This window comes from Trametes versicolor (assembly GCF_000271585.1).
Source record: "Trametes versicolor FP-101664 SS1 unplaced genomic scaffold TRAVEscaffold_20, whole genome shotgun sequence".
NCBI lineage: Eukaryota > Fungi > Basidiomycota > Agaricomycetes > Polyporales > Polyporaceae > Trametes > Trametes versicolor.
The window spans coordinates 23132-45094 of NW_007360340.1; the positions used below are offsets into that span (position 1 = coordinate 23132).

General features: G+C 62.5%; 4 protein-coding genes across 4 annotated transcripts; 1 reads left to right on the forward strand and 3 right to left on the reverse strand.

The window, feature by feature from the left end:
- Positions 1-150: 150 nt before the first annotated feature.
- On the reverse strand, positions 151-924 carry TRAVEDRAFT_54546 (uncharacterized protein; the record flags this gene model as incomplete). The annotated part of the gene is made up of 1 exon (XM_008047465.1): positions 151-924. One exon carries the CDS (start codon positions 922-924, stop codon positions 151-153), a length of 774 nt encoding a protein of 257 aa, XP_008045656.1.
- Positions 925-3854: 2930 nt separating this feature from the next.
- On the forward strand, positions 3855-10048 carry TRAVEDRAFT_54547 (uncharacterized protein; the record flags this gene model as incomplete). Its single annotated transcript, XM_008047466.1, has 14 exons — positions 3855-4092; positions 4150-4203; positions 4297-4513; positions 6283-6297; positions 6357-6433; positions 7027-7052; positions 7111-7155; positions 7210-7290; positions 7356-7562; positions 7630-7707; positions 8971-9008; positions 9063-9339; positions 9828-9839; positions 9890-10048. The coding sequence occupies 14 exons, from the start codon at positions 3855-3857 to the stop codon at positions 10046-10048; spliced, it is 1524 nt and encodes a 507-aa protein (XP_008045657.1).
- Positions 10049-11001: 953 nt separating this feature from the next.
- Positions 11002-13480, reverse strand: TRAVEDRAFT_107632 (uncharacterized protein; the record flags this gene model as incomplete). Its single annotated transcript, XM_008047467.1, has 6 exons — positions 11002-11159; positions 11214-11416; positions 11456-11551; positions 11618-12641; positions 12737-13342; positions 13402-13480. Coding segments are annotated over 6 exons (2166 nt in total), but the record flags the coding sequence as incomplete, so codon positions are not given.
- Positions 13481-16544: 3064 nt separating this feature from the next.
- TRAVEDRAFT_54549 (uncharacterized protein) lies at positions 16545-18086 on the reverse strand (the record flags this gene model as incomplete). Its single annotated transcript, XM_008047468.1, has 4 exons — positions 16545-16666; positions 16726-16934; positions 16993-17013; positions 17956-18086. The coding sequence occupies 4 exons, from the start codon at positions 18084-18086 to the stop codon at positions 16545-16547; spliced, it is 483 nt and encodes a 160-aa protein (XP_008045659.1).
- Between the last annotated feature and the right edge of the window lie 3877 nt (positions 18087-21963).

Consider the following 21963-nt stretch of genomic DNA (forward strand, 5'->3'; position numbering starts at 1 on the left):
TTCGATGAAAGCAGGGTCATTGCGTTGTGCAGCACGGCACAGATTGCGAGCCCAGCCAAAACCCTGCGGATCCTTGCGGTTGCCCGATGTGAAGCCGCTATGGGCTATGTGTCCAACATCGTCCTTCTGCAAAAATACTGAATGTTGCGGTCATAATGAAAAATATGCAAAACACACCCTGACGTTCTTTTTATAAGAACAACCCATGGCCACATCCTCCGCAATGGTGTCGACAATCTTCTGGTTGGCGCAGAAGTCGCGTATCACGAAGCCGACAAGGTTTCCATCCGGGTCATAGAATAGAACACTCTCGTCGGCCTCTGCAACATAGGCGAGCTTGTCCTTGCATAAGCGGTGGACTGGCCAATGCCCCTCGCGCTTGTCGTGCAGCTTATGACTGCTACACCACGTCTTCCATTTGAAGTACGCCTTGGGACCCTCTGCCACCCAATGCTGAGGCGGCGGATAGGGAGTAGCATGCTTCTCCACTGTGACCCGCTTGCACTTCGCCAGGAACGCGCTACGCTTCTGCACGTCCGCATCGGAGCTCCCCGTGATGTCCAAGCGGCACTGGTGCACCACCGACTTCCGCAGCCTCTGGTATTGGGCCCTTGCAGCGCGGAAGTCTGCGGCAGCTTTCCCGACTTCCTTGGGCACGCATCCACCAGAGCGGGAGCACTGGGCAAGAAAGTCGGAGAAGATATCACAGTGTGGAGACGGAGGCACAGGTAGGTATTTGTTGGCCAGCTCCCATAGGTTTTCTGTGACCAGATTGCGGCTGTCCGGGAAGAGACAGCGCGCAATATGGTCAAGCAGAAAGGGCCTGGTAGCGATGGCCTGCAAAATCTTGTGCCAGGCATGCTGGACAGCGGGCGGATCACTCACCGCAGCATTCTTTGAGTTCTTTGCGCTTCTCCGTCCCATGGAGATGTATGACTACGGTTAGGGCGGCAATGAACCTGAGTAAAGCACTCCTGTGAGTCTGCTGCACCGAGTTCTGCAGAACATCGAGCCTACTCAAAAGATGCTGCAGCTGGCCGGAGAAATCAGGTAAGAATTAACTTATTAAAATCACAATTTAACTCACTGTAAGGTGCAAGGGGGATTCGCGAAGCACAGGGACTTCTCCGGGGATATTGGGAGCTTCTCCGGGGGTGGCCGCGCAGAGAAGGAGGGTGGTGGGGTGCCAGCAGAACGCACAGAGGCCGGCCACAGCCGCCCGAGGCCACGCTAGCACAGCCACGTGGGCTCGGGCCGGTGGTCGAGGCCGAGAACACCGAGGAAGCCGGGCCAGCGCCAACAGGCGGGCACCGCAGTGCTGGCGCCTTCTCCTCTTCCTCCTCCTTCCAGGCCATATTGCCTGCGCTGCGCCTATGCCACTGTCCCCTAGCACGCGAGAGGATGCTCCCGCCTTGCTCTGGCCTCGCCGAGTGAGAGTATGAGCTTCTCGGACGTGCCAGGTTAAGGCCGGCCTGGCCGGCCATCCCATCCTCCCGCTCTGCTTCCGGCACACACCCCCAGCACCCCCATCCTCCAGTCCACACTTGCGCCCGCACTCATGTCCACGACCAGGACCACGATCGCACCATTGCACCCTCTATGCCCACCCCACCTCACTCTTCCCTGCCCACCCAGCCTGCTGCACCATCCCGGAGCCCTCGCCTGGGGCCCTGGGTCGTTCTTGATGCCACCGCCGCGGGCCACTCATGCGTTTGTGTGCGGGCATACCAGCAGGCCCATCCCCGCTTCCTGAGCCATCCGCGCCCTCTCCGACCGCTGGTGCCATCCCCCACCGCCATTGGGAACCACATCCTCCAGCGTGGGCGCTAATATGCGCTTGTGTCCCACCATGGCTTGTGCGGCCGCGCGGCGGCCTCGAACGGCGCCCAGAGGCTCGTGGTTGCGCATACGAGCTCTGTAATGAATTCCAACGGTACGGCACGTGTTTTTTGTGTGATTTGATCTCTCTGACGTGCCCGGCAGCCACCGAAAGCCAGCCCGAGTGCACTTGTCTCCCCGGGCTGCTCACAACCTCCTCTTGCGAGACCGCCGTGCTGCAGCTCTCTTTGTCCTCTCTCTATCACACGGTACGGCTCTTGGCACATCGCGTACGCGATCTTGGCACCCCACCACTCTTGCGAACGGCCCGGCGGCGGCCTCGGCTCCCACAACCTTCTCTCCAGATCTCAACACTCTCTTCTTCGATTCCGTGACGACAACACAATTCCGCCGTGTCTCGCTTCCTTTTCCGGCGTCCTAGGACTTTCTACGTACTCCTCGCGCGATTCAGGCGTCCCAGGGCATCTGCAACACGCTCGGGACTCGGTACGGCTCCAGCAGCTGCTCTGAGCGCCTCCCTCGACTGCCGGTCTCGATTCCGCCCCTCCGCAGCCGCTTCGAGACAGCGCATACGGAACGGTACGATACTCAGGTACCTGCATGCGAAGTCCCGGGTCGATACAACGTCTGCGACGCGCTAGAGCGTTGGATCTGTCTCCCACACCCAGTTATGGCCCCTCGATCCTCCAACTTTCAATTCCGCGACGACGCGCACGCATTTTGCAGCGCCCCCGCACTACACAGCTCAGGGCCATCTGCGGGCGCATTTCCAGTGCCACACGGCCTCCGGAGCTCACTCGGGGCCCACAGCCACTTGGAGGCCCCCTGCTCTGCGTCTCTGGATTCCGCGGGTCCGGGATGGCACAGCCGCATATCATCGATCTGTACAATAATCCACAACGCTAGGCGACACGGGCACGCGACCAGGGCGTCCGCGAGGGGCTGGGGCTGGACTTGGCTGCAACAGCCATTTGGGTGGTCCCGAGGCTCCGGCCCTCAATTCCGCCAGAACGCGAGGTCGCCGCCGCCTCGTTTTGACGCGTCCTGAACGGTACGAGCCTGTGCTCCATGCACACAAAGTTCGGGAGCGACACGGGCTCTGCATCGCGCTCGAGCGGCGAACCTGGCCCCAAGAGCTACTTTAGGCGCCCTTTGACCACTCCACTCTCGATTCCGCCAGAACGCGACGTCGCAGCGGCGAGAGACGACACGTACGGAACGGTACTATCCTACGGCACCGATGAGCGAAGTTCCGCGCAGAACCGACCGCGGCGACGACCTCGGCGGCTGGACTTGCCCGGGCACCGAGTCTCCCGTGTGCGATTTCGCGCCAATGCGCCTACCCAGCCGCCTTGAGCCGCCCTCCCCAGAACACCCCAGCACAGGGCGATGTCCGTGTGCGATTTGGACGCGCCAGGACGCCTGCACGGCGTGCGAGGGGAGAGGCCGGCAGGACGGTGCTCCCCCCGGCTCCCCTGGCCTTTGGACGATTTCCGCACGGTTTCGCGATGACGCGCGCGGCGCAGGGGCGCACGCGGTGCCCTGGACACAGTACGATACAGTGCGCGTTGTTTTACGCGGTTTCGGCGTCCTGAGAGCGCGCGGGAGGAGTGTGAGTGTGGGCTCCCCGGGGACATGTTCCCCTTCTGTAGGTCGCAGTTTTGGACGCCCCGGCCTGGCGATTCTACCCTGTACAGTACGACTACGTTAGCACAGAATACGATGGGAGCTGGCCGTCCCAAGTGTGCATTTCGAAGTTGGGGTGGATTTCCCCTCCTCCCTCCACACGCAGAGTCCCTCGCCTCTCCGCCCTTGTCCGCTCACAGCTCCCGGCTCCTCGGTCATCGACAGTACTTGCTGACACCCGACATGGCGACAGCGACCCCGAATGCCCGCAAGAGCGATCACCCCAGTCGTAGTCGACGGTGCGGCGGCGGCGTGGGCGCACGGCAGGGTTAGGGTTGCGCAATCGCTGTGATCGCGCACTCGCTTAGATCCTGCTCTCTACCGCCTCGATGTCCTCTCTGCGACCTCTCTGCTTGCTGGTCTCCCTCGACAGTCTGCGGCTGCCCCTGCCCGTCTCTGCCGCGTTCCTGCACTGCGATCGAGGTGAGTCCGCGTTCCTGCAAGTCCGCGCACGCGCTCTGACCTCCGCACCCTCCCAGGCTGTCTTGCCTCTCGTCCACCTGCTGCATGCGTGCTCCTTCAAGTCTGCAGAGCACGTTCTGCGTGCAAGAAAAGGCTGGAGCACTTGTTAGCGATCCAGAACCTACTGTACAAGCTCGACCTCAATCTGACCGCCACCGGCAGCTCTCCTGCACGTCCCGGACAGTCACACCACTGTTTCTTTCCTCGCTGTGCCTGGTGCGCACTTGCTCGTCGACTCAGGCTCGACTGCAGCCATCCCCTACATCCTCGACGCTTTTTGACACTGGCAGCACACTGGGCGACATGCAGGGCCCCATCTAGACGATAACACGGAGCCTCTGCTCGCGCTGGACCCTCCTCATGCCCCGGCACTTCCAGGGGAATCACTGCTCATTCCAGACGACATCCTGGATGCCTACAGCTCGCCCTCGACACCCCCGGTGCGGCATCTACGGTGCACAAGCTCGACGCGCCCTCGCACAAAACAGGCGCATGCCGCTCCCTCCCTTGTGCAGCTCATCAATAAGTACGTTCTGGCCGTTTCTACCGATACACCGTTCGATCCTGACCTCGATCCCAGCCCAACGACGCCGTGTCCAGCCAGGCCACTCACGTGCATCGCGCCGGGCGCGACAACACGCCATGGGCGGGAGGCACACGGTACGTACTAACCTCGTACGAAATGCCCGCGAATCAGATGAGAGCCCGCACATTTGTAGGATCCCCGAATGAACGGCTGTGATCCTCCCCGCCGTTCAAAAATGCGCCTCGACCGCGGCCGCGGCGCACCTCTCTCGATGCCCACTGCCGCCATGGCCCACGACGATGCACGACACCACAGCCACCAAGCACACACCACGCACACAGCTCATGTACACACTCGGCGGGCACGCTCGCGCTCTCCGCGGCCGCTCCCCACCGCAGATAGGCGCCCGCCGCTCGATGCCCCCTTGGGCAGCTCCTCAACGGGTACGCTCTGGCCCATTCCACTAATACATGATTCGACACTGACTGCCCTCCCAGCACAAACACGCCGTTTCTCACCGGACAACCTCACGGGTCGTGCAAGATGCCACATCGGGTGTGCGGCGCGGACCCGCGGGAAGACCACAGTATGTTCTAACTGTGTACGAAACGCTCAATAATAAGATGACAGTCCGCACGTTTGTAGGATCCCCGAAGAAACGGCGGCAATCAGGCCCGCCGTTCAGAAACGCGCACCGGGGGCCGGCCGCTGCCCTCATCGCCAACTTGCAATCTGCACGGCCGGCGTGGACGGCTGCGAGGCTCGACGACACAGCAAGGACAGGCATCGTTGGGCATGCAGCCCGCACACAGACTCCGTGAGCCCTCTGTCGCTGTGTGTGCTCACTGCTGTCCTCTGCAGGCTGTCAGCCCCGTCCCTGTTGTGTCGACTCCCATCGCACTTTTCGTACCTCAGCTTTGCCACTTCGCCACCGCCCATAGCCCATTCTCCTGCACCCCGCTGGGCCGTTTCTGCGGAGAGACTCCGCCATGTCTGTGTGCCCCACGCGATAGACCCTCCCCTCACGCGCCTGTCTTGCCCTCTTCGCCCTTCGTATTGCGTGCATTACACTCGCGCAGTATCTCTCTTCCGCATGCGTCCACTTTCGGGCGATTGCACACCAATCTCAACCCACCCTTTCCCCCAATTCCGCCCGGTTTGTGCCAGGTCTCGTCCGTTTCGCCCGCAATTGCACTGGATGGCTGACCATTCCCACAGGTATCCATCCCACCCGCTCCCAAGCCCGCCGTCGAAGGATGCCAAAAGTTCTCCGCGATCTCGCCTTCAATGCAATAGGCGCCCCGTTCGCATCTCTCCCCTCCAGCCGTGCAAGATGGCCACGTGCGGCTGCGATTCGCCCCATGCGAGGTCGGGAACGGTATCCCGACGTCCGCCATCGACGCTGCACCGTGAATCACGCCGCGCAGACTCGTACGTGCCCCGTATCGCACATGTTCCGCCGCGTCCGCTGACCCCGCCGCGTCCGCAGCTCTCCACACATCTCGTGCACGTCCACGGTGATGCACAGTCTGACGTGCAGACCTGCGAGGACGACATGGACGACGGAGCTTGCACACGGCCGCAATCGGCTCCTGCGCATGCCTCGCCCTTCGCTCTGCACCCCTCCCCGCACCACCAGCCCCTCCCGGGCAGCACACCTCGGTCTCGGGGACGTCTCCGCCGTCCACATCGCACCCCGGCCGGCCTTTGAGCAAGAACCAAGTAGACGCTCTCTCGGCCCGATACGTGCCCACTCCGCGCCCTCTTAGGCAACTCGCCAACGGGTACGTCTGTGCGCTGTCTACTAATGCACGATTTGTTGCTGACTTCTATGCGAGCGCAGATACGCCGTCTGCAGCCGGGACAGGCCTGGGCAACGTGCGTCCGCGTCCGCGGAATGCTCCGCGCGGGAAAACGACGGTGCGTTCTTATCCACCCCAGAACGTCAATAAATCAGACGAGATCCAGCTCGTTTCGCAGGCCCGAAGGAGCCAGGACGATCGGGCCGGGCGTTCAAAAACGCGCATCGGCAGGTCGCCACAGCGCGGACGGCCCCACAGGCCGTTGACGTGCATAGCACATATTTGGACACTCGCAAGACACTCCCTAGCAGCCCCAGAAGTCGCTGCCTTCGACGTCGAGCTGCCACAGACCGCAGACTTACAGTTTGGTCAAGTAAGCAGCTGCACCGGCTGGTCTCGAAGCTGCATACACACGCTAATCCGGCCGTTTTATGTCCGGAACAAGATATTTGATAACCAAGAAACTATACAAATCCTACAAGGACTACTACAAGGAGTACGGACCGCGACGTCGCGCACGAGGTGGTCTGCGATGTGCTGCGTACTATGTGCGCCTATTCGATGTTGCAATCTTGCGCGATTGGGCTGTACGATACTAAGAGAGGTTATGTTGTAAGCTTCTCGTCGCGAAACGGCGGACTCACTGAATAGATCGCCGGCTAGGACCACCTAGCCCTCCCCGATCACCTGCAAAAGTCTTACCTCGACCAGGGATTGCGCGAACAACAGAGAAGAGGGTATGTTAGCTTCCTTGACTATGGATATCGCATATTCAACTCACGAGGTACCGCACAGCCGGGTCCGCATGCGTGGTACGCGGTGAACACCCCGCACGGTCTTGTAAGTGCCCCATTGTGCTCGTACGGCCATGTTCGCTGACATTCGCCCTTGTAGCGATTTGTACCTCTCGTGTATGCCCGCAACGCCGCCGTGCATTCCGTCGCGGACGACGAGGACGATGGGCTCGCCACAGAGGTGTGTGTGCGTCCGCGCACTCGGCGAAGCCCGCCACTTTCGCATGGCGGCACGGACTCTGCAAGCACCTGCTCGTCCACCTCCTTGCCAGTCTCCACCACGGCTGCTCTGGGGCCACCGCACCGCCTACTTCCTCGCCCTCCTCACAACACAACCACCTCGTTGGCAGCACCCTCGGCCTCGACGACGTATCCGCTGTCGACATCCCGCCCCGCGCTGTCCCAACTCACATAAGCGCCCATCTTGCGCCCTCTTGGGCAGCTCCTCAACGGGTACGCCTGCGCCGATGCTACTAATACAGGATCTGCTGCTGAAATCTGCCCGAGCCCAGATTTGCAGCTCGCAGCCGGAACGTGCCTGCGCATCGTACAAGACGCGACGCGGCATCTGCGCCGTGCTCCATGTCGGAAGACGAAGGTGCGTACTAACCTGCTTCGAAACGTCGATATTGTGAAGGAGGCCCGGTCCATGGAGCACCATCCCAGGACCCAGGGTGATCGGCGCGGTCATTCAAAAACGCGCAAAAACAGGACGGCGATGCCGCGGCGCTGCGCAACGACCGCACGCACGTCCCACACGTGTACACACACCCCCGAGAGGCTCCCCGAGCCCCGCCAAAGTGTCGCCTTCGACATAAAGCCGCCGCGGACGACTAAGTACACGCAGGGCACTAGGTAAGCCCTCCTCCCTGCCTAACACCTTCATATAGCCCCTAATTCACGCTGTATCTTCTCAGAAACGATGTATATCATTGAAACAACACTACCAATACTACAAGACCATTTATCAAGGCTACGGGCCGGGGCGTCGCGCGCGACCTCCTATGCGCGCCTATCTGCCGCCCACGCTACAACTCCCTCCCGCCGGCCTCCATCCACGCCGGACACCGCACTTCTTGCGCGTCCCGCTTGTACAACCCAGTACGAGGTGAGTTAGCGCAAGTCTTGGCTTATAACAATGAACTTACCGGCTGCATCGCCGTTTTGGCACCCCAGCCACCCTCGACCTCCTCCAATTGGCCTCCCTCGGCCAGAAAATGCCCGAATGAGCTGTATGCCCGAACGAGCTGTAAACGGGTACGTTATTAGACGCAAATGCAGAAATTTGCAATACAGCTCACCGGGGACCGTATTCCGCGACCAGGAGAGGTCTACGCGCGCGGCCGACACCGCTGGACGTCGACGAGCATGACACCGCACCCGAGCATGCCGGTAGACTTGCATACGTTGCCCCAGCGCAGAGACATTGGCGTGCTTGCACGCGCGGGCGCTGCGAGACCTCGCGCGTCCTAGACGGCCTCGGAACCAATCATTGAGCCTCTGTGCTCGTGTTCCCTCTCGCCGCGTCCTGAGCTCGCTTGCTCGTCGACTCTGGCCGCCCTTGCCCTCCTCTCTCCAGTCTCTGACGCTCTTGACAACTGGAACGCCACTTGGCGACATACAGCGCCATATCTCGACGACAAACTACGCCCTGGACCTCCATCCAGTCCCCGCTGGCCTGCAGCCGCCCTGGGGCCTCTACACGTTCCTCTCCCTCGCCCTGGACCCTCCCCATGCGCCCGGCACTCTCAGAAGCTACAAAACTCGTTCTATGCGACTTCCTGGACGCCCTGGACGCACATATCCCGCTCTGGGCGTCCAACTAGGGAGCACAAGTCCGACGCCTCCCTCGCTCGGATAGGCGCCCGAAGCTTCCTCCCTTGGGCAGCTCTCCAGCCGGTACGTCCGGGCCCTTGCTGTTAATAGACCATTCCATCCTGACCTCTATCCTAGTGCGACGACGGCGTTTGGAGCCGCAACTCTTATGCGCATCACGCAGGACTCGACTCCGCGCCCCGCGACGCGCCACGAGCGGGAAGAACACGCAAGTACTGGCCTCGCGCGCAACGTCCCTGGATCGACTGAGTGCCCTCACGTCTGCAGGATTCCGAAAGAACGAGGTCGATACGTGCATCCGTTCGCAAACGCGCATCCGGGGCTCGGCATGGTGTCCACCGCCGACTCGCGATCTGCGCTGCTGGCATGGACTGCTGCGACGCTCGACGACACAGTCAGCACACACCTCGTCGGGCATGCAGCCTGCGTACAGACCCGGTGAGCACTCTGTCGCTCTCGAGGGATATGTGCTGACTTCTGTGCAGGCTCTCCTCCCCACGCCTACGACTGCGAACGCCCACCCCACGCACATACACGCATGCAAGACGATCCTACACGTCCCCCATGACGTCGCACACGCCCCAAGGCCGTTGCAAGCCGCTTCTTTATGATGTTGACCCAGGTACACGCCCTGCTTATCTCCCCTCCTTGTGCACTCACTAATTTAGGCCTGTTTCGTTCAGGGACAACATATTCCATTACTACGATGCACTACGACCGCTACAAGAGCATCCAGGAGCCCTATCAGCTGCGACATCCTCCGCGCGGACGTCCGCGCACTGCGACGTCGTATGGGCGCCTATCTGACGACCTACCTCGCGGACCCACTCGCCGGCTTCCGACCACTCCAATCGGCGCGATTCACTCGTGTATCGCTCACAGGACCTGTCATGGGTAAGTGGCGGCCGCTCAACCACCTCGGAGCGCATCAGACGACTCTACAGGACGGCCTGACCGACTTCGATGTCCCGGAGGCCTACGACGCGCTCGGCGCCGAATTCGGCTGTATGGCCATTTCCGAGAGTTTGACTCTCCCTCACACGCAGAGCGGCAATGCAGCAGCGCCCCTGGACGCCTACGAAGCACTTGAGCTCCGAACTTGACGCTTACAGTCATCTCGGGCCCCTCTCCTCACGATTTCTCGAAAGCGCGGCCACGCAGCGACCTCCATCCGGATTCCCCAGGATGAAGGGACTCTGCGCTCCACGCACGCGCAGTTTCGGCGCGCCCGGACGCGTACTCGCGGCGCGAGGAGAGAGTCCGGGCGGAGTCTGTTCTCACGGCCTCTCCCTGACCTCTTCGCGAATTCGCGCATGGATTTGTAACGACGCGGCGCGATTTCAGCGCGTCCATGTATGGCCGTATAGTACGAGCCAGCTCGCTCCGCGTCGCGCAATTTCCGCGCCCCTAGAGGGCTGGGGAGGTGTTTGGGTGGGAGGGCACTCTGCAGCCTGTTCCCTCTCTGCTGCCTGTAGATTCTGTCGCCCCGGCTTGAGACTCGCGCCCTGTACTGTACTAGCACTGTAGCACGAAATGCAATACAAATTGGACGTCCCAAGTGCGCTTCGCTGGCTTTGTGTGAAGTGCTCCCCCTGGCCCTCCCTAAGTCCTCCCTGTAGAGACCCCTTCCACAGCCCTACAGACTCCACTGCCCTCTCCACAGCCCTATAGAGACTCTCTGCACACTCTGAGTCCGTCAATTTCGCCATGGCCGTCTGCCCCCCACCGGTCCGCCACCACCATCCTCCCCCACTGCTCCCGACACACAACCCACTCGCGTACCCGCCGCGCGCCCACACACACCCCGCACAGCCACACACGCACACACCCTCGCAAAAGTCCACATTCGTGCGAGCAAACAAAATATATTTCATGTCCTGCTATGTACATCGCACCCGCCCGCCGCCCGGTCTGAGCCCACTGTGTCCGTTGATGCACCCGCCGCCGGACATCACGCTGACCCCAGGTGCACAGCTGCTGCCACAGCGGCCACCGCGGTCGGGGGAGGTCTGCCAGTACCAGCAGGGCCGCGCGAACTCTCACCGTGGTGGTGATGGTGCTCGCCGTCCTCCTCGGGATCTTTCGCCCTACACCAGAACCGGTGGCCCTTGCTCCACGCCGTGCTCTGGCACTCCTTCCCGCAGTACTTCGCTTTCCTGCATCGCCTGCACTTCGCGATCTCCCACGGGAACCGCTCCCACTTCCCACACAACACTACCGCTCCGTCAGTGCACGCACAGAACACGAAATCACGCGCCAACGACTCACTGTTCGCACACTCGCGAATGCCCCTGCGACTGTCGTCCTTCCGACACGTGTTCCGCATGATAACACCTGCCCAGTACTGGATCTCCGGGGGCAGGCTCGGCGGGGGGTTCGACGACTCGAGCTCCGACGAGCTGTGCCGGTATGTAAACCGTTCAACCAATGCGAACACGTTTGTCATCCTTGGACGGCTGCCGCCGCTGGCGCTTGCCGCGGCGGTGCTAGATGTCACAGTGGACGAAGACGACGGCGTCCGCTCTTTCTCCTTCTCCTTGCCGCGTCCGGCCGCGATATTGAAAGCCTTCACGAACGGATGCGTATCCTTGTTAGTGGACGTGGTGCTGCTCGTGTTGGCCGCTGGTGCAACACGACTCGACAGTGCCGCCGCCGCCGACGCGGAGGTGGACGCACCGCTCGTGGTGTTGCTGGAAGACGCCTGCCCATATCGGCCTTCACTCGCGAGCTGAAGCGTCGCGGGGTGGAAGCTGGGGCGCATGGTGTAGAAAGCTTCCCTGCAATGCGGGTACTTGCTGAGATAAGCCAGGAGTTGCAGACTTAGTAGGACGTCCTCATCGCGGTACGGTCCCGTCTCCGCCTCGCGCGCGTGGTGGTGATGGTAGTGGTGGTGCGCGGCGCCGCCAGGCGTAGCCGTCGCAGCGTTGTTGCCCGCGTTCGCACCTCGGACGTTACCCGCGCAGGGCGGCGTCGCACCCTCAGTCGGCCTCGGGAGCTCCGTGGCGCGGGCAGTGAGAAAGGCGCCCGCCATCGTGGGTCGTACAACTGTCATGGGAAGGTTAGCGGTCCCGGCGCGCGGTGTGCGCTCGCCTGCTCCTGCATGCGTGTCAGCTACCGCACGCGCCGGAGGTCCATCGATCGCACCAGGAGCCCCGGGGGGCGCACCCATTGCAAAGTCGTTGTTGGCTTCAAGGGAGACGATCCCGTCCTCGACGCCAACTCCAGTAACGACACCCTCATCGTTTATCACGATATGCGGGTCGGAGTTCATGTCCATCGACGCACCCGGCCCAGCAGGTCCAGCGGCATCAGTGACGATGCCGACCGCCCGACGAGAATAAGTGGCACGGATCGTGCCTGTGTCTGAAGGCTGGCGCTCGGGCGATGGTGAAGGAGCGTCACCATCGCGGCTCTCGCGATCCATATCGACGTCACCATCATCCTCTGTCTCCGTTTCCGGTCGTGAGTTGGCTGCGGATGTCGAAGTCGATGGACCCGCTGAGGCCGCAGGCACGTTGAGACGCGACCTGTGTGGTCGTCGTGCGTTGGCGCCGCCGGCGTTCGTGGGCTGATCCCACACAGGACGTGCGATGATGGTGCCGCTACGATCCCTGGCGGGGACGACGACGGTGCCAGTGGGGGTATTGCCGCCGTTGGGAGTGGCGTTGGTAGAGGTATCTGCGGAGGTATCGGTGTCTTGTGCGCGAGAAGCGCCGGGGGTAGCTTGATCGGTCTGCATGGGCTCCTGCATAAAGTTAGTACGATGACGCCAGAGAGTTGTATAGCATAACGCACGTCTTGCGAGATGTCGATAGATTGGATGGATGCGTCGTTTGGCCTAAGTGCACGCTCAGCGGCGAGCTGTCGCTCGAGCGCGCGCGCTATTGCCGCGGCTTGTTCGCGTTGCCTGTTCTCAAGCTGTGCCTGCCGTCTCGCGAGACGCTGCTCCCTTGTTTCCCTGGGCATGCCGTTGGCGCCAAGGCTGGGGCCGATGGGGAAGCCTTTGCTAGCGAGCCACGCCTCGAGAATGCAGCCGACGACCTCGAGCGTTCCGGCCTGGACGACGCGACTGCGGATTGGTTCACTTCCACGGACGCCGATGTTCACAATACACTGGAAAGCGAGGGAGAACCGGTACGCGGCGTGCTTGTCGTAAGTCTTGGGGAGTAGAGTCGGAACAGGCTTGGGCACATGGACGCCGGCGGGTGATAGACCGTAGAAACTGGCAGGATTGTCCGGCGGTGGCGGGGAGATGCAAAAGTCGTGCAAGATGCGAACAAGGCGTTCGAGACCGCCATCCATGGTCATGATCTCCCGAATGCGCGGAGAAGTTGAGGTGAGATAGACGAGATGGGTGAGGGAGTTGAAGAGTGGGAGTGGAGAGTTCGTGTCGAGAGCTGGGGGAGAAAGAGGTGGTTCGCAGTGCTCACAAGCAATCTACGCGTGTAGGACATACCTCTTCTGTCATAGAGCTGTGAGGAGATGCATACGCACGCCCGATTCTGGGCTGGGAACGCGGAGTTGGACTCGCACATGTCTCGGGCGGTGGCGGAGATGGCTCGGGAAGAAAGACTGGGCGTAGGATATGGAAAACGAGAGTGGCTCTAGAATCGTCGGCGGTGGTGAGGCCAAGGAGAGATCGGTGTCGGTGTCCACGGTTTTGTTGCGGACGACGGGCGCGGGCTCGTGGAGGAGCGAGTGGAGCAGGATGCGCTCGAGCGTCGCGATGGCGGGCACGGAGAGCTGGTCGTAGAGCGCGAGGCGGTTCGGCGAGGGTGGGCGGAAGAGGAGCCGGTGGAGGAGGATGAGAGAAAAGGAGCGCATCTGGGGGCGCAGTCGGACGCGTACGGGCAAGGAAATGCGTAGAACTCACGAGCTTGGTGTTGGCAGAGGCGGCGAACTGGGAAATCGCAAGCAGGTAGAGCTCCGGGGTCTGCTCGAGGCGGTCGTTGACCGCCTTCTCTGCACTGCGGAGGCAGACGCGTTCAGCAGAGGGAGAGGATCGATGCGGAGCGGAGGACTTGCCTGGTGCGGATGGCACTGTCGCCGAGGACGAGGTTGGAGAGAATCTGGGTGACCTCGGCAGTGATCTCAGGCAGGACCAGGACGTCGTCCATGGCGAGCAGCAGCGGCAGAACGAGGAGGAGGCAGGAGAGAAAGAGGCAGGGACGGAAGAGCGATTGCCCCACGTGGGTCGCATCGACCGGGCGTCTATCTCGATCGTGTCCCGGGCTCGTCTGCCAATGACGTCGTTGTGCCTTTCTCTCGCGTCCTGCCTCGCTCTCGCGTCCTGCCTCGCTCTCGCGTCCTGCCTCGCTCTCGCGTCGTCACTCTGCCAAACTCAGTACTAGTCTCAGTCTGCACCGTCTGAGCTCAGGCGGAGGCTCGACCTCGATCTGACCGCCCTCGCTCCGCCTGCCGCTCTCCTGCGCGGCCTTGTCCGTCTTGGACGGCCACACGGATGCCTCCTCCCTCGCTGCGCTCGCTGCTCACACCCGACGGCGGCCCTCTCTCGCATCCTCGTCCCTGCCAGAAAGCTTGGCGCCATACAGCGCCCCTCTAGACGACACCACCACGCCTAGGACGTCCCTACTTGCCCTCTGTCGACTGCGACGGCTCTGGGACTAGCACAGGGCCCTCTCCCCGGCCCTTCTCGACGTCCAAGACGTCTGTACCCCGCTCTGGACGCCCTCTCGTGGAGCATCAAGCTCGACGCCTCCCTCGCTTGGATAGGTGCCCGCCGCTCCCTGTCTTGGGTAGCTCGCCTGCCGGTACGTCCGGGTCCTTGCTGTTAATAGAGCATTCGATCCTTACCGGTGTACGATACAACACCGGAGATCCCACGTCCGCCTTCGCGAAGCCCGAGGACCTCTGCGATGCCTGCGAACGTCGAGGTTCGCTCCCACGGCCTGGTCCCGAGCTTCTGACACTCTCCCCCTCGGGTTCTCGACGATGCGGCCGCGCAGCCGCGTCCACACGCCATCCGCGTCGCGGGACAAGTCCCAGGTACGCAGGTGCGTGTTTCGGCGTTGTGCAACCCCTACAACGTCCGCCAGCCTCGGACTTGGCTCCCAAGGGCTCCCGACGCCCTCTCTCGCTATTTCGCAACCACCCATCGACGCGGACGCGTTTAGACCGCTTGACCAGCACCGCACAACACAGAAGGCCACACAGGCGCGATTTCGGCAGCCTAGGACCACTACGACCCCCGCGAGCCCCGGAGTTTGCTCCCAGAGCTAGCTCTGGACCCCCGAGTCTCCAGATCGCGATTGCACGACAACGCCGCCACACGCCGCCGCCCAAGCGGGTTCCTTGAGAGCGTTCGAGCCGACTTGCTTGGATCGCGGCGCAGAGCGGGGGGCGTGCGCGGCGGAGTGCGTACGGCCCGCCGTTGTGTTTTGGAGCACGTGGGGCGAGCCATTGCGGCGCAGAGGGGACAGCACTGGGCGCGGGCGGTACGGTCCTGCCGCGCCGCGCCGCCGCCGTGCGGCCTTGCACAGTGCAGAGGCCACGGCGGATGTGTCTGCAAATGCGTATACCGAGTTTCGGAGCCGTAGGAGGCGATACGAGCGCGGGACGGCCGAGATCATCCTGCTGCCGCCGATGAAGTCAGTCGAAAGCGATGCAATGACGTATATTGTGTGCGTATCGCGCGGAAACTCGTGTCGTACATGCCCCCAGATTCTTAAAATGTGCCGTCCAACGCGTAGAGATGAGAGACACGGCTTCGGCGCGCGACAACGCCACCATTGCCCGCTCCCGAGGCATAAGCGCCCAAGCTCTGCGACGACGAGCCGGAACAAACCTCCGCGGATGCGCCTGTAAGCGTCGGGGCCGTCGCCGCGGGTGCTGAGGAGTGCAGCTGCGCAGAATCGCGGTCCCCGGGAGCGGGATGGGCGCGGAACACGCGATCTCATCCGTTCGCCCCACCCCCAGCCCATGAAATGCGTTGAGCCGACACGATTGACTTCTTCTCGGATCGCGACGCGACAGTGGGGGCGTGTGCGGTGTGGTGCGTAGAGCCTGCCGTCGCGCTGGGGGAGGCCAGCGGTGCGGCGTGCGTGCGCGAAGTCGTCCGCGCCCAGCTTCAGTGAGGGTTCCACCGCGATGGCGCCAACGCGCGACGGCCCCGCACATGCCTGCGAGCGGCGGAGGCGGCGTCCCGTGTGTGGCAAAGTGTACGTGCGCGGCGGCACGGCTGCTGGGCGGGCGATTCGGCCGCGTCGCGGTCCCATCGACCCATGAAATTGGTCGAAACGAGCGAACTACTTTGTGCCCCGATCATGCCGTAAGTCGTGGGGCGGGTGCGTCCTGGTGCATAGACCCCCGCGTTGCGTTGTGGGAGGCCCACGGGGCGGCGTGTGCGCGCAAAGTCGTCGGCATTGTCGATTCTGGCCTGGGCGGCCTGAGAAAATGAGATCACCGGCGCAGTTCGCACACGTGCGGGCGGGGAACGTGCCTCATGGTGCAGAGGGTGGGCGTCCTACGATGTGTGAAGCGACGTGGCGGGGCGTGACGTACGCGAAGAGGTGTGCGCGATTTTGGCTTCGCGAAGGCGGGCCGGTCCCTGAAATCGGTCGAGCCCGACCTGGCGTCGTTCTACGCGGATTGCAGCGCCGCGCGTACCACGTGTGCGTTCGCATGCACAGTGTCCGCCATCGTGAGTATCGAGGCCAGAGCCTCGCCATCGCGAAATAGCGAGGGTTGGCAGGGACAGGCACCTGAAAATGCGACGTCGTGAGCGCAGTTCGCGTGCGTAGCGGCTGGAAACGCACCGCACGAGAGTCCGAAGCGAGCTCGATGTGATACACCCAAAACGGGGTTGCGGTGCGGACCGGGACGACCGCAAGATGGCCACGGAGCGCGAGACGGCCTTGCTCTGCACCGAGCCCGCCACGCTCCTTTGCGGCGCGCGCAGACACCTTGCTCCCGAGCCCGCCACGCTCCTTTGCGGCGCGCGCAGACACCTGGCAGATAATAGAGCCCGTCCTGGGCGTGTGATATCCAGAAGCTGGGGCGCAATGGAGCCGTACGGGGCGGTACACACGAGTTTCGGTGTGCGGGAGCCCTGTAATTGCGAGTTTGTCAGAGTAGTACACGATGGCGCGCGCTGATAATGCACGTACGGCGGGATACGGACGGTTTACACCTCGAAGTCCGGTTGTGGGATGCGCCAGCGCATGCGATGCGGTTTGGGAGCGGTCGGAGGTCGGCAGGGTGGCCCGCTCGCTGTGAGAGGCGTGGCGGGCGCAGTTTACGCGCGGCGACTTCGTGCGTCGACAGGTGTCATAATTGGGGTACCCTGCGACGAACCCTAGCGTTTGAAGGCGGGGTGTCGAGGGGCACAGGCGGGGCGAAGTGTTCACGGGGGACATAGGCTGGCGCAGCAGTAATATACACATTGTGAGAGCAGTTCGCGCAGGAATGGCTTGGTAACGCACCAGTAGCTGCATCAGGGCTCTATCAACCGCCTCCTACAGATATCCCGGACGCTAGGTGTCGTCACACGACGCGAGGACGGCACATACAGCCCGGAGGTGGATGGCGGACTGTATGCAGAGGAGTCGCGCGGCGTCTTCGTGCTCTTACCGGCGACACCGTCCGACGATAGCTGTCGTTCGTTGTGAATTTGAGGCGTGTGCGGCGAGTTCCCGTTGAGTTATGGCCGAAAGAGTGGCCGTTCTCGCCATTGGTGCATCCGTATGCGCGTAGGATGGATACGGCCGTAAGCCTGCGCGAAGGACTGCAAATTTGCCTGCTAGATTTAGATGTACGGGACAGACGGCAGGCAGAGAGGGAGAGGAGGGGACAGGAGACGGGCGGAGGAGACGTGAACGAGCACCGAGCGAGGCGGGACAAGCGCATCTTTCGCAGAGGAGGACGGTCTGGCGATCGGGAAGGGATCTGGCGACGGCCTGGAGCTCCCGCCCAAACACGTCCTGAGCAGTGTCGAGGGGGCGGGAAGCGAGCAGGAGCCGGAAGACAAGCGAGAGGGGAGGAGAGGGCGTACGCGGTAGTACCAGTCGACGGCGTCCTGGGGCATGCCCTTCTGGCGGAGGTATGGTACACGAGGAGCTTGTCGTGGAGCACGGCGAAGACGTCCTCGAACTTCTGGCGTTTCTGGGCCTTTGCGTCTGCCATGGTCGTGTGCGGGCTGTGGTGGTGGTGGGAGAGGAGAGGAGAGGCGATGGAGGGATGGAGGGATGGACGCGGTCGAACGACCGCACGTGGTATCGAGGTCAGGGCATTCTGCGCTCTCCGCGATTGTCGGACGCGGGCGACCCTAACCCACGCGCGACGTCATCAGCAGAGCGCGTCTCTGCGCCACTCCGCCTCTGCTTCTCCCACCGCGCCCTCGAGAACGCGTCTCTTGCTGCCGCCCATTTCTGCCTCTCAGCTCGCGGATACTAAGCAGCTCTCGCCCTGCCGCCCTCGCCTCTCGCTCTTGGCTGCCCGTTCTCCCCACTTCCACCAGTCTCACGTCTTGCTCGCCTCTCACTGGTGCACCTCCTGCGACCCTGCGACCTGCTGTCCCCTCAGTCTCGTATCCCTCGCCGGATATGCTCGCACTCGGACGGCCATCGGACAGATCCTCTCGTTGTATGCCTAACTTTCATCTCCCATCGTCCAAAACCTGGCTCATAAGCTTCATTTCTAGCCCGCCTCGCTCGCCATCGCTGTGCATACGGTAGATATATCCATTCGACTCACTAAGAAGACCACCCTCAACAGATGCGAACACTTCTCGACGATCTCGCCGGCCAGGCAATAGGCGTTCAAGCGCACCTTTCCCTGGGACCGTCCTCGCGCGCGAATCGCGCCGCCTCTTGCATTCAACACACAGGCAGACCACCAGCATGCTCTCCTAGACGAAAACGAGCCCAGGGATGCGTTCAACAAGCCAGTACACGCCCCACGGCTGCCACCCCCGCCCTGCACCCTGCACACATCGCCAGGACGTCCAAGGCCGACCACCTGCCCTCTCTCCGACGTCTCCAGCCCGCTCCGGCCCCAAACTGCACGCCGTCGCGCCGTCTCGACCGCGCCTCCTGCGCTCGGATAGGCGTCCACCGTCCGCCCTCTTTGGTAGCTCGCCAGTGAGTACGTCCCTGGCCAGGCTACTAATACAAGAGTCATAGCTGACGTCCATTCGAGTGCAGGACCGCGGTTTTCAGCGCGGAACACGCATGCGCATCGCGCGGGACGCGCTGGGGTGCCCGCGGGAAGCACAGCGGCCTTATTGATCTGCCGCGAAACCGCCGCGGATCGAAAGAGGGCGCCTGACTCTCTTAGGACGCGAAGGAATCGCGGCGATCGGCGCAGGCGTTCAAAAACGCGCACAGAGGGGCCGCCGACGCACCCTTGGGGTACACACGGCCCCTGTGGCCTACGACGCACTTACCATACGCTACCACACGCCCAACGTACCCCTACATGCAACGAAAGTCTCCCTACTCGGGTCCAGGTATACCCTCCTCACGACCTCACGACCTTGTACACCCGCTTACTCCCGTCCAGTTCCGTTAACAGCTTCATATATCATTGCTACGGCATTCAAGACGACTACACCGCTATCTACAAGACCTACCAGTCCGGACGGCACGCACAACCTCGCGTGCGAGCTGCGACGTCCCGCGGGCGCCTAACTGCCGTCCTCTCACCTCGTCCCGCCCGCCTCCTGCAACGCCGGCCGCTCTAATTCCCTCAACACTCGTACTACCTGTAAAGGTGTGAGTTCACGCAATCCTCAGGTCAAGCCGAAGGACGTACCTGCTGCATCGCCGCTAGCCCACTGCGATGCCCTCCGATTGCGCTACCTTGGCCAGTAATCGCGCCGGGGACCTGATGATAGGTACGTTAGTCGCAGCACACGTGCAGACACACGAGTCAACTCACGATATCCGGCCTGGGAGATGTGTACGCGCAGCCCCACCATCACTGGACGTCCAGATATCTCAGCTACAGCTACGCACGACTTCACTACTGGCCTCCCGCGTTCCTCCTCACCTGCATGATGGCACAACCCTCGCCCGCTCCCTCAAGCCCGTCCAGCCTCACTGCCCGAACCTGGAATTGTAGTGAGTGGGCGCGCTGTGTAGACGACAAAACCGACTAAATGTACCGTATTCGTGCTCGTGCACATGCCGACCGACGTCGAGACACCGCGTACGGGTGGCTGCACCTGCGGACACGTCAGCGACAGCAGGCACACGACGAGGACTGCCCCGGTATGTACCTCGTGCCCCACGTCTTGTCCCTGCGGGTGCTGACTTGTTTGCATCTGTAACAGCTCGTTAGATACGCCGGGACGAGTACACGACACCGTGCGCCGGACTCATCAAACCCAGGGCCACGCGGATGCAGCACACCCTCCGCCGACGCCCCTACAACGACGGCGATGGTGCAGCATGCGCGGAGAGCACGAGCGAGAAGGAGCGAGACGAGGTTAGGATGAGAGTGTGAGAACTCAACACACGGTGCGCCCCAACTTATATACGGCGCCCGTGCCGCTTACGCTCTCGTCTCAATTTTGCTCTAGCGCTGGCACTCATTTCCTCTGAATACATTCTACTGTACAAAAAGACTCTAGGCTATCTACCTGCACGATCGCGACACCCCACGACCTCTCCAGAGCATTCGGCAGGCAGAGCTGCGTTCTCGGGGCCTCATGGGTGCCTGTTTGCGTGGCTGCCCTCACTGACTTGGACTACTTCCCAGCAGTATCACACTATGTGGAGCACTCTGTAGCTGCGTAGTCATACTCTGTATCCTATTTGGCGGAAATGATGCACTGTTTTGAGGCAATCTGAGCATGGAGGGAGGTGGGGTGGGTGAGCACAGTCTGAGATTGCTCGTGACGCGCTGCCTCGTAATGTCCCGATTTGTCAAAAAACGGGCCGGGGCCCAACCTGGAAGAATACAGGCATCTGTGTCCCGCTCGCCACACAGCGAGTCAGAAAGCGGGCCAGAACATGCCCCGACGCAGTTCCCCCGTCTGCGCAACGCTCCGAGGAGGAAAACGGGCCAGGGCGCGCCGTGGTGCAGTTCGCACGTCGGTGTCCCGCACACCCCACTCCGAGGAGGAAAACAGGCCCGCACGCCACACTCCGAGGTGGAAAACGGGCCGACGCATGGCCTGGTGCAGTTCGAGTGTTCCCGCCATGCAGCGAGGCGGAGGACGGGCCACCGCACGCCCTGGCGCAGTTCGAGCGTCCACGTCCCGCAGGCCACGCAGCGGGGCAGAGAACGGGCCACCGCACGCCCTGGTGCAGTTCGAGTGTTCCCGCCACGCAGCGAGGCAAAGGACGGGCCACCGCACGCCCTGGCGCAGTTCGAGCGTCCACGTCCCGCAGGCCATGCAGCGCGGCAGAGAACGGGCAGACGCACGCCCTGGTGCAGTTCGAGTGTTCCCGCCACGCAGCGGGGCAGAGAACGGGCCACCGCACGCCCTGGCGCAGTTCGAGCGTCCACGTCCCGCAGGCCACGCAGCGGGGCAGAGAACGGGCCGCCGCACGCCCTGGTGCAGTTGGAGCGTCCACGTCCCGCAGGCCATGCAGCGGGGCAGAGAACGGGCAGACGCACGCCCTGGTGCAGTTCGAGTGTTCCCGCCACGCAGCGGGGCAGAGAACGGGCCGACGCACGCCCTGGTGCAGTTCGAGTGTTCCCGCCACGCAGCGGGGCAGAGAACGGGCCGACGCACGCCCTGGCGCAGTTCGAGCGTCCACGTCCCGCAGGCCACGCAGCGGGGCAGAGAACGGGCAGACGCACGCCCTGGTGCAGTTCGGTCGTCCCTGTCCTGCCGGCCACGCTCCGAGGAGGAAAACAGGCCATGGCACGCCGTGGTATGGTCTGCATGTCTGCGTCCAGTGCGCTATGCACGTGTTTCCCTCTTGCACGGGGTAACAAACCTCATACTCCATATGCACACGTTGAGGTGAAGCAATGCCGTTTTGCCATTGTGAAACCAAACCAAACAACCACCAAACCCGACACATCGTCTCCCACTCTACTTCCCCAT